General features: G+C 43.1%; 1 protein-coding gene across 2 annotated transcripts in view; it reads left to right on the plus strand.

The window, feature by feature from the left end:
* Positions 1-17,769, plus strand: part of SLC16A10 (solute carrier family 16 member 10) — a 141,176-nt gene that overhangs the window by 88,300 nt on the left and 35,107 nt on the right. For both annotated transcript variants that reach the window (XM_021091212.1, XM_021091215.1), the window contains one exon: positions 91-550. In XM_021091212.1, coding sequence (XP_020946871.1) covers positions 91-550 — 460 coding nt within the window. The remainder of the gene's footprint in view (positions 1-90; positions 551-17,769) is intronic.

The raw sequence follows: 17,769 nt of genomic DNA on the forward strand, positions 1-17,769 counted from the left end.
CTGAAGCCCACTTTTGCTCTAAGGTTTAAATACTATGAAGCACGTGACAGAAGTAACAAAAGCTGCTTTCATCTTTCCATCTTTCCACAGCTCCATAGAGCCTCTGTACCTTACCTATGGCATTATATTTGCCTGCGGCTGCTCCTTTGCCTACCAGCCTTCGTTGGTCATCCTGGGCCACTATTTCAAGAAGCGCCTTGGGCTCGTGAATGGCATCGTCACCGCTGGCAGCAGCATCTTCACAATTTTGCTGCCTTTCCTTTTACGGGTCCTGACTGACAGCATGGGGCTCTTCCACACACTGAGGGCCCTCTGCGTCTTCATGTTTGTTCTCTTTCTGGCCGGCTTTACCTACCGACCTCTGGCTTCCAGCACCAAAGAAAAAGAGGGAACCAAAGGAGGAAACAGAGCTGCCCTCTTTTCCAGGAGAAAGTTCAGCCCTCCAAAAAAAATTTTCAACTTTGCCATCTTCAGGGTGACAGCATATGCCGTGTGGGCAATAGGAATACCACTTGCTCTTTTTGGATATTTCGTGCCTTACGTTCACTTGGTGAGTATGCTTCTCTGGCTTTGCTGGGAATGGATACTGTTGTTCCCACAGAAAAACTTCTCAGAAGAGCAGGAGAGATGACGTTGAGGCTGGCCTTAAACATTATCCTGGTTGTGATTTAGGGACTCCTGAAATTCAAGATCTCCTAAGACAAAGTCAGCATATCCATCAGATTGTTAAACAGAGAATATGTTTCACGGTGTGCTTTGGTATTTAAAAAATTGCTAAACCTGCACCAACAGAAACAATTTTTTTTTTTTTTTTTAAAGGAAGACTAGGGAGTTCCTGCTGTGGCTCAGTGGTATGAACCTGACCAATACCTGTGAGAATGCAGGTCTGATCCCTGGCCTCGCTCAATGGGTTAAGGATCTGGCGTTGCTGTGAGCTGTGGTGTAGGTCGCAGATGTGGCTCAGATCCAGTGTTGCTGTGGCTGTGGGGTAGGCTGGCGGCTACAGCTCCAATTCAGCCTCTAGCCTGGGAACCTCCATATGCTGCTGGTGCGGCCCTAAAAAGACAGAAAAAAAAAAAAAGCCTAAAATGTTGGGACAAGTATCATCAATACAAAAAACTTGATAGGTCACTTTTTCTTTAATTAGCTTACAATCATAATTAGGGACAAAGATGGTGCAATGATTTTGTCAACATAAATAAATAATTTTTCAACCAAAGGGTGCAAAAATTAGGTAAATAATAAAAGCCAGTGGCTTTGACACCCAGAAGTATGGTATCTGCTTGTGGGACACTTCTGAGAAAATGGGAATTCTATTCAGAGGAGTATTTGAGAAATGTTAACAAGTTCATGAGGGGAGAGAGCAAGGGTTTCAGTGGAAGTTAGGATTTCAAGTGCTCAAGCACTTTTATATTGTTTATTTCTAATGCGAGGCAAATTTTAGCCTCTTCATAATGAAACAAGAGGAAGTGGTGTCTGAAGCATTTGCCTCTGGCAAAATTTGCTCAAAAGTGCATGTTATGTTTCTTCCTTTTTTCTCACTGTTGTGACTGAAAATGTGTTTACAGTTCAACATAGTTGATAAATGGGAGTTCCCATCATGGCTCAGTAGTTAACAAACCTGACTAGTATCCATGCGGACTCGGGTTCGATCCCTGGCCTCGCTCAGTGGGTCAAGGATCCAGCATTGCTGTGAGCTGTGGTGTAGGTTGCAGATGAGGCTCAGATCTGGCGATGCTGTGGCTGTGGTGTAGGCCGGCAGCTATAGCTCTGATTGGATCCCTAGCCTGGGAACCTCCATATGCTGTGGATGTGGCACTAAATAGACAAAAAAAAAAAAAAAAAAAAAAAAAAAAAAAAGAAAGAAAAAAGAAAAAAAACATAGTTGATAAATGATAAACACAAATGGCACGAGGATAACTTTTTCTTTTGTATGTGTACTATGTGTGTGATCTGGAGACTTTCTCTTTACTTCTGGACATTTGTGCCATTTTTTCCTTAAAGTTCTGGTGCAGGTTGTCAGTATAGGTCAAGGAATTACTGGGCTCAAGGGGTCAGTGAGTCACCTCCATCATCAGCCCTTTGTGAGTTCCTACACTTGGGTCAAGGAAATCCAAAGAGTGATGGTAGGCGTGTCCTGGTCCAAGGTAATTTTGATTTCTCGTGTCTCCTTATTTTCTTTCTGCCAGAGGCATTGAGGAAGGGGCTGGGATGACAAATGGGGAGACAGAGAGAGGACTAGTTTTTAGTCCTCTGTGCCATGTGGCATTTTGCAGAGACTGAGGTAAAAGGATCCATTATGTGGCGCCTGTCACCTAGGCAGTCGCTGGCCACATCTTCATCTGAAAGTCCATTTTCACACTTTTTGGAAGACATAGCTGAACCATCTGAAGCTTTAAAAAAAAAATTATATATATATAATTATATATATATAGTTCCGAAGTTCCCGTCGTGGCTCAGTGGTTAACGAATCCGACTAGGAACCATGAGGTTGTGGGTTCAATCCCTGGCCTTGCTCAGTGGGTTAGGGATCTGGCGTTGCCATGAGCTGTGGTGTAGATTGCAGATACAGCTTGGATCCCCGCGTTGCTGTGGCTGTGGCATAGGCCAGTGGCTACAGCTCCGATTGGACCCCTAGCCTGTATATGCCTCAGGAGCAGCCCAAGAAATGGCAAAAAGACAAAATAATAATAATAATAATAATAATAATAATAAATATATATATTGTAGAAAGATCAATTTTACTGGTTATCTCTTCCATAGCTTCTATAGATGTTAAGTCCTCCTTGTTATTATAAGGCGAACACATGCCAAGAAATCAGTATCTCAGCTTTGCTAATATCTTGACATTTACCAAAGGACAAGGGGTAGGTAATTATCTGGTTATGTCTTGTAATATAATCTATACATTAATTTCACATATATTATTTCAGTTTACCTTCACAGTAAACCTGTGAAGTAGGCAAAATAAATAATGCTGTCCCCTGGGTTTTAAAGACCGGAAAACAGATCCATTGTTAACAAAGAGATGAAGTGGCTTCCCGAGAAGCATGTAACGCAGAGCAGGGCTTGGGTCCCTTCCACTCTGCTTTCCTGGTGCAGATCCAGCACCCGTCTTACTCTGGACCATAATGGGACCCTTCCCTGGACGTGCCATCAGATACATCCATCTTACCTAGGGGGCAGTGCGGATGCCTAAGGAAACTTAATGAATGTGTCGTTGGTCTTTGTCTTGATGTAAAGGAAATTTTATCGTGAGGAATGAGTTTAGACAGTGTTGTATTTCCTGCTGTCATTGGGAAGCTGTAAATCAGACAGTTTGCAGAACAATGAGGTCTCTGTTAATTCAAAAACAAACCAGTCCTTCTTCTGCTCTCCCTTCTTCCAGGCATGTTTTTCTTACACAATGTATTGATATTTTTCATTTGGGGTTTTCTCTCTTTCAAACTGTTAGGGCATTAAAGCCATGCTGGAGGGGAGATACCAGGGTTAAATGCCACGCAGGCTGTTTAAATCTCATGTGTGACAGGTACCCTGAGTTTGTCACTGGGTTGTAAGTCGAGGTTTGGATTATGGATGCTTAATCCAAGCTGCATGGAACAGGATACCACTTTCCCCCTCAGAGGGGAAAAGGTGTCTCAAATCTTTCCAAAGACTGGTAGCTTTAATTGCTGTTAAACCCTTTAGTGGGTGCTGAAAGGAAGCTGCATATAAGGCATAAAAACGTGCCCTGAAGGAGCATAAAATCCAGTGCAGATAATAATATAAACCATTATAGTACAAGGACTGTGACATACATTATCTTTTTTTTTTTTTTTTGCTCATGAAGACCATTTTAATCACAAGGCATTAACATATATATTAACATAAACTTCAGATAATCATAGAAACAGTTCCACAAAATTCAGAAATAAGCAGCATCAGTGAAACCAGAGCAAGCCTTTTGGAGACTTCAGTGCACTCGATGGAACTCTTCAAGAATTTCACCATAAGTTTTCTTCTCTTTTTCAGGAAAATCCTCTGGATGTGACTTTATATGTGCAGACATGTCATGGTCCCTCACAGCATACATATAGCCTTGACGTTTTAAAAGATAATATCAAAAAAAAAAAAAAAAAGGAAATAACAGATAGAAGCTGGCGATGCAAACTCGGTTTCTGGACTCGCTGAGGTTCAGGTTCTTCATGCCTCCACGCAGATGGAATTCGGCGAGAGACAAAGTGATAGGCAAGAGATAGATAAGATAGGACACTTGTGAAAGATGCAAGCAGGCGGGCAAGGAGGCTTGGCCACATTAGCTTTTTAAATTTTTACCATAAAGCAATAACCATGGTGAAATAAAACAGCAGAGGCACTGAGAGGGTTAAAAGCGCACCCAGGGTCACAGGACGCAGGATGTGATTGTTAGAGCCAGCGCTGCTGTGCAGAAGCAGTACTGCATAGTGGGTGGAGCTACAGGCTCTGAAGTAAAACAGCTGGGTTTAAGTGCTGGTTTTGTCCCTTACTAGTTGTGTAACCTAACCCTTGGGTAACCACTCCAACATCAGTTTCTACATCTATAAAATAGGGATAAATCCAATTTTGTAGAGTTGTAAGGATTAGAGAAAATATATGTAAGGCATCTATCCAGTTCTGGCGTAAAAATGAGAGTTATTTAAGACAATGTGATTGCAAATTGACTGGTTTCAGTGAGGGCTATGGAAGGGCCAAAGGACAAAAATGATATCCACTTGGAAAAGTGGTTAGTAAAGCGTCACAGGATTGGAGTTGGTTCTTAAGCATAAGATTTGTTGTTAAAACTGGATCTTTAATCATCTAGGGAACTAATTTATCTATCTAGGTCTCCTCTGAGGATTCAGAAACACAGTGAAGTACTCTCATGGTTATGTTAAAAATCCTGAGATCTTGTTTATTAGACTATATGTGATGATTTGAGAGAGGGTATGTATGCTTTGAGGCATTTTCACTCTCAACTTTGTAAGTTTTCTTTTACAAGTTGACTTTTAAAATGAAGAATCATATTGTTTTCTAGAAGTAGTCAAATGATCTCTTTTAGGCCTAATCACTTATAATTAGAAGAGCGTGGGAGTTCCCATCGTGGCACAGAGGAAAAGAATCTGACTAGGAACCATGAGGTTGAGGGTTTGATCCCTGGCCTCACTCAGTGGGTAAGGATCTGGCATTGCCGTGAGCTATGGTGTAGGTCGCAGATTCGGCTTGGATCCTGCACTGATGTGGCTGTGGCGTAGGGTGACAGATGTAGCTCTGATTTGACCCCTAGCCTGGGAACCTCCATATGCTGTAAGTGTGGCCCTGAAAAAAAAAAAAAATTTACAACTTTGGAGTTTGGGACCTAAGCTCAAATCGCAGCTCAGAGCAAACTCAGTGAGTGATGTGGACCAAGCATAGCTTCCTTAGCAGAGTCATTTCCTTTGCTGCAAGTATAGTTATTTATTACACTTATTACACTCAGCCTGGTGATGGCTATGTGACATTTTGTGGAAACGCTTGGCACATGACAGATTCTTCACAGATGTTACCTGAATCTCCCCTTAGGAGATCATAAAGAGATGAAAGCATGTCTGCTGTTCCTATCTGCATGGCTCAGGGCCCTGATCCCTGGCTTTGGGCAATAATTCTACTATGACAGCATGGACAGAGGGGCTCTGGCCAGTGAGATCTAACAGCTACATTCCAATACTGACACATCAGAGCCCTTGGAAAGAGCCTTTTTTTTTTTTTTCTCCTTTCTTGGCCACTCCAAGGCATATGGAGTTCCAGGGCCAGAGATCAGATCTGAGCCATAGTTGTGACCTAAGCCACAGCTGCGGCAAAGCTGGATCCTTAATCCATTGCGCCAGGCCGGGGGTCGAACCTGTGTCCCAGCACTCCCCAAATGCCACCAATCCCATTGCAACATAGCAGGAACTCCTGGAAGGAGCATTAGTCAAAGCCATAAGCTATCTTCTGAGTATTACATGCTCCATTTATTGGTTTGTTTGTCTCAAAACTTCATTTCTAGAAAGGGAGGGGCAGAGGGGAGGGGAAAATTTCATATCTAGTTTAAAAATACAGCTTGTTTGTTCCCAACTGGACTTGGTGTCCACTTAATTGCCCTGTCAGCAGGTAAATGATGGTGTCTCTAATGATGGTGTATCAGATAAATGGGATCTTTCTACCAGATCAGCATTTCTTTTGAGAACAATTACTGTCTGCTATGAGACTGACACTTTTACATCTTGCCAAGTTTTTTGAAAAGGAGCTCATAAAAATGGGCTCATAAACACATAGAGTGCAGATTTCAAGACATGAGTCAGTCATCTTCTCCCTGACAGAGAACTCTGTGGGTCAAAGCTTAAAAATTAAAAGTTGGAGTTCCTATCGTGGTTCAGCAGTAACAACCTGACTAGTATCCATGAGGACATGGGTTCGATCCCTGGCCTTGCTCAGTGGGTTAAGGATCCTGCGTTGCCATGAGCTGTAGTGTAGGTTGAAGACACGGCTCAGATCCCGAATTGCTGTGGCGGTGGGATAGGCTCTGATTTGACCCCTAGCCTGGGAATTTCCAAATGCCATGGGTGTGGCCCTAAAAAGACAAAATAATAATAATAATATATTATTTTATTATTATATTATGTTATATTATTATTATTAAAACTTGACTGCCTTATGTTCCTACCTGAGTCAGAGAACACAGGAGTTGCTTTTCAAGGCGAGTAGTGGTAGAGAGATGTGAAAGCAATGGAAACTAAGTCATCATCCTCTAATACTGAGAAGGAAACATTTTATGCCCCTGAGAAGAGTTGCATCATGGTTGTCACTTGTCAGATGTATCTGTCATCTAACTGACGTGGTCCTGAGGTCAGGCCCTGGCTCCTTCACCCTCCTCCTTTTCTCACACACACCACCCAACACTCTGAGATTTTCAGTTGCTACACAGTGGAGCAGACACCATCTGTCTAGCTTTCCCTGTTAATGGAGGTGGCCACCAAGAGTCATCATTCCTTCCTCCTTCCATACACTTATGATAGTGAAAGAGACACAGAAATTCCCTCCATGTATAAAGTTTCCATTTCAACATGCATATAAAGCTGTGGAGCAAAAGCAAGACACATCATCTCTTTTCTCCACCAACAAATAGCATTCGTCTAAGGTGTGCTGAGTTTAATCTTATTTGTTCAGTTCTGAATACCAACGCATCCATAGGTATATCAGGTGAAACGTCATTCTGGTATCAAAGGAGAGAATTTTAAAGATCAAAATGATGAGAAAATGAATACTGCTTCTAGAGTGTCACTTTGGACTTAACCATAAGATATGTAGTCATTGGACACGTATTTGAGCAGCCGCTGCACTTTAGGCACTGAGCTAGGTGCTTGGGGTCATGCACTGAACAAGACAGAGAAGGCTGATTAGCCTCATGAGGTTTATATCCTAGCAGAGTGTACAAACGGTGATCATTTCGAGTAAATTATGAACATGTTAGAAGGTAGGACGTGTGTGGAAAAAGAAATCGCAGTGTGAGGGGGTTTGGGAGTGCTGTGGAGGGGAGATGGGAGCTTTACCCAGGTTGTCAGAGGAGCCTCATTTAAAGGTGACAGCATGGTGATAGAACATGATAGAGGATATCGTTAAGAAAAAGGATGTCTATATGTGTATGACTGGGTCACTTTGATGTACAGCAGAAATTGACACAACATGGTAAATCAACTATAAAATAAAAATAAATAAATAAAGGGAACAGCACAGAGGCCAGGGTGGTGAGAGCAGTGAGCAAGGGGGCCTGGCTCAGAGGATGAGATCAGAGAAATAGAAGGAGACAGACAGGCCCTGGAGGACCTTGTAGGCCACTACAAGGACATTAGTTTGTTTTTTTTTTAGGGCTGCACCCTCCGGATATGGAGGTTTCCCAGCTAGGGGTTGAATTGGAGCTGCAGCTGCTGGCCTACACCACAGCCACAGCAACTCGGGATCTGAGCCAAGTCTTCAACCTACACCACAGCTCACAGCAACTGAGTGAGGCCAGGGATCAAACCCGCCTCCTCATGGATGCTAGTTGGATTTGTTTCTGCTGAGCTACCACAGGAACTCCCAGGATGTTAGTTTTTACTCTCAGAGCAGTGGGGAGCCACTGAAGGATTTTGAGCAGAGGGACTCACCTGTGGCTTCGAGAGAACAGACTGCAGGGAAGGAGGCGGGGAGACCAGGTAGGAGCTGTGGCTGTGATACAGGCTAAGGGTGACAGCAGCTGGGTCTGAGGTGTAGAAATGAGGATGAGAGGTGGACAGATAGTGGATGCACGTTGAGAGGAGAACCACCAGGATTTCTGGCCTGGATCAGGAGTGTGGTGGGAAAGAAAGATGAGCCAAAGGACAACTGCAAGGTCTTGAGCCTGATGGAACTGTCTTCTCCTGGGATAAGGATGGATGAGGGCAGAGCAGGTTTTGGAGACACGGGGTGAAGATCAGAACTCGAGGGCTGGACGTGTTAAATCTGAAACATCTAGCAGTCACCCAAGTGGAGATATTAAGTACGCAGTTGGCTATAAAAGTTTGGTGGAGAATTCAGGAAGGAGGTCTGGGCTAGAAATACCAATTTTTTTTTTTTTTTTTTTTTTTTTTTTGTCTTTTGTTGTTGTTGTTGCTATTTCTTGGGCCGCTCCCGCGGCATATGGAGGTTCCCAGCCTAGGGGTTGAATCGGAGCTGTAGCCACCGGCCTATGCCAGAGCCACAGCAACGCGGGATCCGAGCTGCGTCTGCAACCTACGCCACAGCTCACGGCAACGCCGGATCGTTAACCCACTGAGCAAGGGCAGGGACCGAACCCGCAACCTCATGGTTCCTAGTCGGATTCGTTAACCACTGCGCCACGACGGGATCTCCTAGAAATACCAATTTTGAGCCCCCGGCATAGATATGATATCTGAACTCATGAAACTTAAGCCATCAGCTGGAAGGATTAGAGAAAAATACCAAGGGGCAAGCCCTAGGACACACTGATATTCAGGGTGCAGGTGAAAAAGGAACCACAAAAGAAACTAAGAAGGAGTGATGGAGAGGTAGGAGGAAAACCGTGTTGTGTTTCTGGGGAGTTCCCATTTGTAACCCATTGAGCTGCAATGGGAATTGTCTTTTTAGGGCTGCACCTGTGGTATATGGAGGTTCCCAGGCTAGGAGGGGTCGAATCGGAGCTGCAGCTGCCGGCCTACACCGCAGCCACAGCAACGTGGGATCTGAGCCTCATCTGCAACCTACACTACAGCTCATGGCAACACCAGATCCTTAACTCACTGAGCGAGGCTGGGGGGATCGAACCCGCAACCTCATGGTTCCTAGTCAGATTCGTTTCCACTGTGCCATATCGGGAACTCTGGTTACTTTTATAATGGAGCAATTATAATTTAGTGAGCAAAGTAAAAGAAATCGTCAATTGGTTTTTATAGAGGATGCCGTATGGTTTCTTCAGTGCATACTGTAAAACATAATTTATAGCTTTCAAAACAAAACTCATTCTAAAAAGCTGAGGTAAAAATAAAGCCCTCTAGTGGTCATTACACAAGATCACCCTGGTCCCCAAATCCTATTAATATGTCCTCTGCATGGCTGTTTTGGGTTTTTTGCTCTTCAGGACCACACCTGCGCATATGGAGGTTCCCAGGCTAGGGGTCTAATGGGAGCTGGAGCCACCGGCCTACACCACAGCCACAGCAACGCCAGATCCCAGCTGCATCTGCAACCTACACCGAGGCTCATGGCAACACCGGATCCTTAACCCACTGAGCGAGGCCAGGAATCCAACGGCAATCTCATGGTTCCTAGTCGGATTCGTTAACCACTGAGCCACCACGGGGACTCCCTCTCCTATATATATATATATTTTTTTTTTTGGTCTTTTTTGCCATTTCTAGGGCCACTTCTGAGGCATATGGAGATTCCCAGGCTAGGGGTCGAATCGGAGCTGTAGCCACCGGCCTACATCAGAGCCACAACAACTTGGGATCCGAGCCGCATCTGCAACCTACACCACAGCTCACGGCAACGCCGGACGCCGGATTGTTACCCCACTGAGCAAGGCCAGGGATTGAACCCGCAACCTCGTGGTTCTTAGTCGGATTCATTAACCACTGTGCCACAACGGGAACTCCTCTCCTATTCTTTTTATAAAAGTTTGTTCTGCCTTCTTTGGGTCACTTCCGAGGTGAAGTGCTGCCTGCTGTCAGCCACACTGGGCCTGGACCAAAGTTTTCTTTCCTGGACAGGTTTCCCCTCTGTTCCCTCAGACTGGACCATTGCAGCACTCAGAGGGTGCTGCACAGCCACGGAGAGGAATCGGGCTGATGGAGTGACAGGGTGTCACAGAACCTTGCTTCCAGCCCCCAGATCGCCTCCTTTGTCCCTAGTGCATTGTGAGTATGACCCAACTGAACTGCTTTTCACAGCCACGACAAGTAGAACATGGAATAGAGTTTTATGTTCTGTTTTGTTTCCTACAGTGAGCATTAAGCATAGCAGAAGGAAAAATGGAGGAGTTCCCGTCGTGGCGCAGTGGTTAACGAATCCGACTAGGAACCACGAGGTTGCGGGTTCGGTCCCTGCCCTTGCTCAGTGGGTTAACGATCCGGCGTTGCCGTGAGCTGTGGTGTAGGTTGCAGACTCGGCTCGGATCCCGAGTTGCTGTGGCTCTGGTGTAGGCCGGTGGCTACAGCTCCGATTCAACCCCTAGCCTGGGAATTTCCATATGCCACGGGAGCGGCCCAAGAAATAGCAACAACAACAACAACAAAAAAGACAAAAGACAAAAAAAAAAAAAAAAAAGAAGGAAAAATGGAAAAATGTATTAATTTATAGCATGAGCTATCTTATACTGAATTAAAATAATAACATAAGGACTATTTTAGGAAAATGGAAAAAAACTAATGGCTTGAATTTTAGAGTCACATGTAAACTCTCTGAATTTACATATAAACTCTAAATTTAGGTAGATCATTAAATGTCCTCAGAAGACCCTGAAGAGTTTGTGTACCGAAAAGCGGTTCCTTCTCTTCTGGGTTCTTCCCCCCACCTCCCAGCTGTGTCTGTAATGTTTTTCTTTTTTTTTAATTGCAACATAGTTGATTTACAATATTATATTAGTTTCAGGTGTACAACATAGTGATTTAAGGTTTTTACAGATTATACTACATTTAAAGTCATTATAAAATACTGGCTATATTCCCTGTGCTGTATAATATATCCTTGTAGCTTATTTATTTTATACATAAATAAATGCTCTTCTCTCTATTTTGCCCCGTCCCTCCTCCCTGTTCCCACTGGTAACCACTAGTTTGTTCTCTGAAGCTCTTTCTCTGTTGGGTTTTTTGTTTGTTTGTTTGTTTGTCTTTTGTCTTTTTAGGGCCACACCTGCAGCATATGGAGGTTCCCAGGCTAGGGGTCGAATGGGAACTGTAGCTGCCGGCCTCCACCACAGCCACAGCAATGCCAGATCTGAGCCATGTCTGCCACCTACACCACAGCTCACTTAACCTGCTAAGCCACAATGGGAACTCCCTAAGCTTCCTATTTCTATTAATCCTCTATCAAAACAATGGACTTTCTAGTTGATACAGAAATCATGATAGGACCCTTATTAGCTAAATTTAGGTTTCTCAAACTTGGACAAACTTTAATTTGATTTTAATCCAAGGAATTGATGGAAAGGAAAACAAAAATCCACATTGCAGTTAAATTTTGCGATTACTCAAAAGTATATAACAAATAAAACATGAGACAGTTAAAAGACCTGATGAAATGTACACATTAACAGGAGAGAGGAGTTCCTGTTGTGGTGCAGTGGAAATGAATCTGACTAGGAACCATGAGGTTTGGGTTCGATCCCTGGCCTCAATCGGTGTTAAGGATGGTGGTTAAGGATCCGGTGTTGCCATGAGCTGTGGCATAAGCTGAAGACATGGGTTGGATCCCAATTTGCTGTGGCTGTGACGTAGGCCGGCAGCTGCAGCTCCAATTTGACCCCTAGCCTGGGAACCTCCCTATGCTGCAGGTTCAGCCCTAAAAAGCAAACACATACATACATACATACATACATAGAAATAGCTTAATTTGCAGACTCTTCCTTTGTGAGCCAATACTTGGCTTTTACCCCACACCTGCCAGCTGACTCTGGTGGGTGGAGAGAATTGTCTGATCCATCGAGAGCACGTTTCTGCTGGTTTACTCTTATCTCTAAGTTCTGGGACATCTCTGTGGAAAAGCCCTCGCAGACACTAACCCTGAGGACTACTGAGCAACGGGAGAAATGCCTTCTATGAGGTCATGCTCTAGGGAGGAGTCTTTCGCTGCACAGACAGCTTGAGGGCTGCACATCGCTTGTGTGTTAACCCCCACATGTCCACGCCACTGCTTGTTTCCCCTTTGCATCCCCCCTTGCTGTCACTAATCTCTAGCCTTTTCACCCCTCCACCTGTTGGCAGCTCACTTGTAATTAGAAAGGTTATATTCCCTTGTAACAAATTGGAGAAACGCTCATTTAATGGTAGGTGGTGCCTACCATTTGGAGGCAGAATTACAAACACGGTGTGCAGTTATGCAACCCAGCTGTATCTGCATCCACGTCAGATTGAGCTAATTTACTCTCAGAGGCACATGGCCAGAACAGCAGCAGCGTTCAGGCTTCAGAGTATGATTTGAGGATCTGTATGTCCAGTCCTTACAGCTATACAAGGGTTTGTTTTCAACTACAAGTTTGTTTTAAACAGACATAGTATTTATTGATTTCCCACATTTGGATTAACTAATTTAGTTTATAAGGAGCTCCCACAAATATTCTCTCTCATTAGTGGTTCAGGGCCGCCCTATGAGACGGGCAGAATCAGTGTTTCTGTTTAGCAGGAGGGACCAGACTTGGGATGTTAGAACGGCTTGCTCAGAGTTGCAAGGCTGGTGCCTGGTGCACAGCTGGGGCCTGAGCCTGGTCTTCTTAAGATTGTGACTTTGAAGTAAAATATTTAAATGTTCACAAAAAAAGTATAACAGTAATTTAAGAGTTGAAGGGATTGTACAGGTCATTTTTTTTTTTTTTTTTTTTTTAAGATTAGTAAAGGAACAGAAAGGTTCAGTTGCTTAGTCACATGGTTATAAAAGTGGCAGAACCTGACATAACATGCAGGGATATCCATGAAAAATGAATCGATGCTTATCATACAACCTCCTCCAATGTAAATGTGGGAGTTCCTACTGTGGCACAATGGGATTGGAGGGGTCTTGGGAGTGCTGGGATGCAGGTTTGATCCCTGCCCTGGCAAAGCGGGTTAAGGATCCAGAGTTGCCACACAGCTGCAGCTTTGGTTGCAACTGTAGCTCAGATCTGATCCCTGGCCCGGGAACTCCATATGCCCCAGGGCAGCCAAACCAGGAAAAATAAATAAATAAAATAAAACGTAAATGTGTATGTAATAGATAAAGAATTCTTAGAGGAATGAAATTGTCTCACCCAACAGAAAACTAATCAGTTTATAGGGTTCATTTCCCAGTCTGGCTGGAGGTTGCTTCACCATTTCGAACAGTCCAGTTCTTCAGAGTTGCCAGTGACAGGTGTGCTGGCTTTGTTGTTTGTCTTTCACAGGTGTATTTGGAGCTCAGGACTATGGCTGTTGGGTGGCAGAGCCCTGAGCGTTCAGGGCTCATGGCAGAGTCCATGTAACGCAGAGGTTACTGGGCTGCTGGACTGACCTCTCCTGTTGTGTTTATCTCTGTTCCTTGTAAAGTTCTGGCCAGAGAAATGCCTGGGGGCCCATTATGTATCCTCAGCCTTGGGCATGATGGTTGCAGAGTTTTAGAAACATTTAAAGAGCCGTTTCCAAAGCAGTTGTAGGATCCGAAGAGTTGCCCTATCTTAGTCTTCTTGGCACTACCGCAGATAAAAGAGGCAGAGTCAACATTTTAGTTTTGTTTCTAGCCTGGAGGCTTAAACACCAGAGGCTAAATATTAGGGGCTAAGGTTTCATTTTTTTCCCCTCCCCCACCATTCCCTTCCTTCTTTTGGTTCTTGATTTTGGCTTGTTCTGATTATCTTTGTTGTTACTTTGACATTAGCCATGCAGAGTGTTTTGGTGCTTTGCCAAATAAAAAGTAATCATATTGTTTTTTCATCAAGATTTTGTATTTAAGTAATTTTTTTTGTTTTTCATTCAAAAATAGGCTTATAATAGTCTTTGACATAAGAGTATTTGTGTGGTATATTCATTTTAATATCAGAATTAACCATTGAGGAGTTCCCCTCGTGGCTCAGCAGAAACAAATACGACTAGGAACCATGAGGTTGCAGGTTTGATCCCTGCCCTTGCTCAGTGGGTTAAGGATCCGGTGTTGCCATGAGCTATGGTGTAGATCGCAGATTTGGCTCAGATCTGCCGTTGCTGTGGCTCTGGCGTAGGCCGGTGGCTACAGCTCCAATTAGACCCCTAGCTTGGGAACCTCCATACGCCACGGGAGCGGTCCTAGAAAAGGCAAAAAAAAAAAAAAAAAAAAAAAAAATAATAATAATAATAATAAATTCAGGCTATGCATTTAAAAAAAAAAAAAGAGAATTAATCATTGAGATTCACTGTGTGCTGGTTATATCCACACATGCACACCCCTACATTTTCTTCTTGTTATTGGGTCTGGAAATGTTTTATTTGTTCCTTTATTTCCATTTCATTTCATTCATTCATTCCCATCCCAGCGAACTTCCCGAAAGAATATGAAGGTGTTTACTTCACGCGTAGATTTTCTGATTCAACTCCCACGGCAGCCTTTGTGAGGAAAGCAGCACTGAGACTGGTTTCTCCCACCCAGAGATGAGAACCTGAACCATCAGAGAGGTTTTATTTTGCTCTGATGGTGGCAGGGATTGTACTAGAACTAGAATGGGTCCTTCCATTCTGTCACTGTTATATTATCTCACATGTACTCGACTTCCTCTGATTATAGTTCAGTCAGACAGATTCATGTCGTGCAGACTCAAGCATTCAAGTGAATCCCTGACAGTCACTGAGCACCTGTTGGGTACCTTTTAGATGTGGGGATGCAGTGGTGAGAACAGATGTAATCTCTGCTCTCCTGGAGTTCAATAAATAAGTAAACACATAAATACACAAGGTAGTTTTCAAATAGTGATAATTGGCTTTGAAGGAAATAAAATGAGATGGAAAATAAAATGGGCTGTAACTTCAGTTTGGAGAGTCAGGGGCAGCTTCTTTGAGACGGTGACAGTAGGTGTCTTCTCTGGGTGAGGGGCGGCAGCATTAGGTTTTGGGAAGATACGAAAAGGAGACTGTTCCCTAGTGCCCTCAAGAAACCTATGACATGGAATTTCTCTAATCTCTATTTTTAAGACCAGCCAACAGCTGATGATTTTTTTTAATCCGACTCATTTTTATCTGATGTATTATATTAAAATCTGCATGTTGGAAATTTAAAATTCTTGCATAGGACCCGAGCAGTGCTTTTTCTCCAGATTTTCCACTCACTACTTATATCTTCCCTAGAACACTACAGTTCCTCGTTCTTGTGTGTGTATTATGTGAGTGAGCAGACATCTTCTCTCTGTCACTTTAGCCCCACCTTTTTTTCAGATTTTTTTTTTTAATGGTGTCTATGCTTTTCTTGCTTTGCTAACCTTGCATTTATTTCCCTGCAGATCTCAACATCTGCTGCAATTTGACTACTCAGGTTAGTGAAAATTCACCCATTTATCAGTTTTGTGCCTTAGGCAGTGTTCACCAGCATTCTCCTACTTGATGAATAAGGATCTTTACTTTTCTGGCTACTTGTGACTCGTTAATAGTGAAGTTAAATATCTGCAGAACACTTGCATCAAAACAGACTAGTTGGGGTTTTTTTTATTTTCGAGTATTTTTTTCTCTCAAATTGTAATGCACTAGCATAGGAACATGATAGGAAGACAATACATAATGAATATATAAGAAATCTAGGAAACCAGTCAGTTACAAATAAACTAAACAGAGCTGCTGCTTTTAGGAAGGTTAGAGTAAGTTTGTCCTGTGTTCCAAATTATATTTATTTAGCCAAATGTAAGTATTTACAAATATTTCAACAGTAGTTTTTTATAAATGATGCATGGTTTATTCAGGCGTAAAAATCATCCCTAGCATGTAGGCCCCAGACTACTGAAAGATTTAAAATTTGTGGGGAAGAAAGAACTCCACAAGTATTTAAGAATATCTGATTTTAACTTTAGTTGAAAAGCAGCAGGAGTTCCCATCGTGGTGCAGTGGTTAACGAATCCAACTAGGAACCATGAGGTTGTGGGTTTGATCCCTGGCCTCGCTCAGTGGCTACAGCTCCAATTAGACCCCTAGCTTAGGAATCTCCATATGCCATGGGAGCGGCCCTAAAAAAAAGGCAAAAAGACAAAAAAAAAAAAAAAAAGAAAAAGAAAAAAGAAAAAAAAGAAAAAAAAAGCAGCAGAGGCATACTTTTGTTAGGCCCTTATACTGTATGATGAGTTCAATGTAAGTATGGGAACAGCTGGTGAAGACTGTGGATTTATCTACAAAATACATTGGGGAGGTTTGTGTGGGAAGTGTCCTAACACCTCGGGAAATGATAAAGAAGAAACAGGTAAGGTAGACTAGACAAGAGTAGGGACACAGACTCCTTGTCATTGTTCCATTCCCAGTACCTGGCATGCGCTTGGTACTCAAATACTTTTTGCCCACTTGCAGGTTGAGCTCATGAGTTGGATGAATTGCTTGAATACCAGGTTTACTAATCGCCCTACTCTATGGCCACTTTTCATTCTAATGGTCCTGTATGTTCTTCTTCAAATTCTTTTTTCTTTGATCGTCCATATATAACCCCAGCTGGTGAGAACAGTTTTAGCTCTGTTCTACAGGGAAAGGAATTCGTTGGTTTTGAGGCTTTTCTCTGTGTCAGGGTGTGGTTTAACACTTAAATAATATGCTTATCTGGACTAGTTTCAATGTGGAGTGATTTAAAGATATGGAAACTGGGAGGCAAGAGGTACGTAGTCAGCAGTGCTGAGGTGAAATAACACCTCTTAGGCATTGTTATATCTCCCAAGCTGCTTCCAGGAAAATGAGGTGCCTGAGGGGACCATAGCTCAACAAGTATCCAGCAGATGCCCTGCCCCTCTTGACTCATGCACACATCTGGAATTTTAACTGTTGCCACATGATTATTTAAGTTATGACGCATCAGAATAGCCTCAGCATAAATCAAGTATTCCTGTCCCTGCTTCATTGTATCTGCTTCTGTGGATACATGGTTTTCATTTATACACTTCTTCCTCCTCAGCGCTGAGGCTGTCTCAGAGACTTTTCACAGTTCCCTGCTAGTGTCTCCTGGCTCCTGCCATCAGCTCTCAGGGCCGCTCTGAGTCCTGTTGGGACTGTCCAGCCCTGGGGTCCCCCTCCTGCCTCTTCCTTTGAGGTGCTTTCTAAGCTCTGTATTATGTTCCCCTTAGCAGCAACCTTAGATATGTCCCATATCTAGAGCAATGTGTCAGACCAGAGCCTTGTTTTCTCTCCTGAGACAAAATCCCTAGTTCATAAAACCTAACTATACACATAGTTTATAAAAAAAAAGAAAAATCAATAATGCCATATATCATAAGGAGAAATAAAAGGTAATTTTAAAATAAAATAATGTGTATTTTAAAAGGTAATGCTTGATACATGCGATGACATGGAAAAACCTTGAAGACACTATGAGAAATGAAACAAGCCAGTCACAAAAGATCACATA

Source organism: Sus scrofa, chromosome 1, assembly GCF_000003025.6.
Source record: "Sus scrofa isolate TJ Tabasco breed Duroc chromosome 1, Sscrofa11.1, whole genome shotgun sequence".
In the NCBI taxonomy this organism is placed as follows: domain Eukaryota; kingdom Metazoa; phylum Chordata; class Mammalia; order Artiodactyla; family Suidae; genus Sus; species Sus scrofa.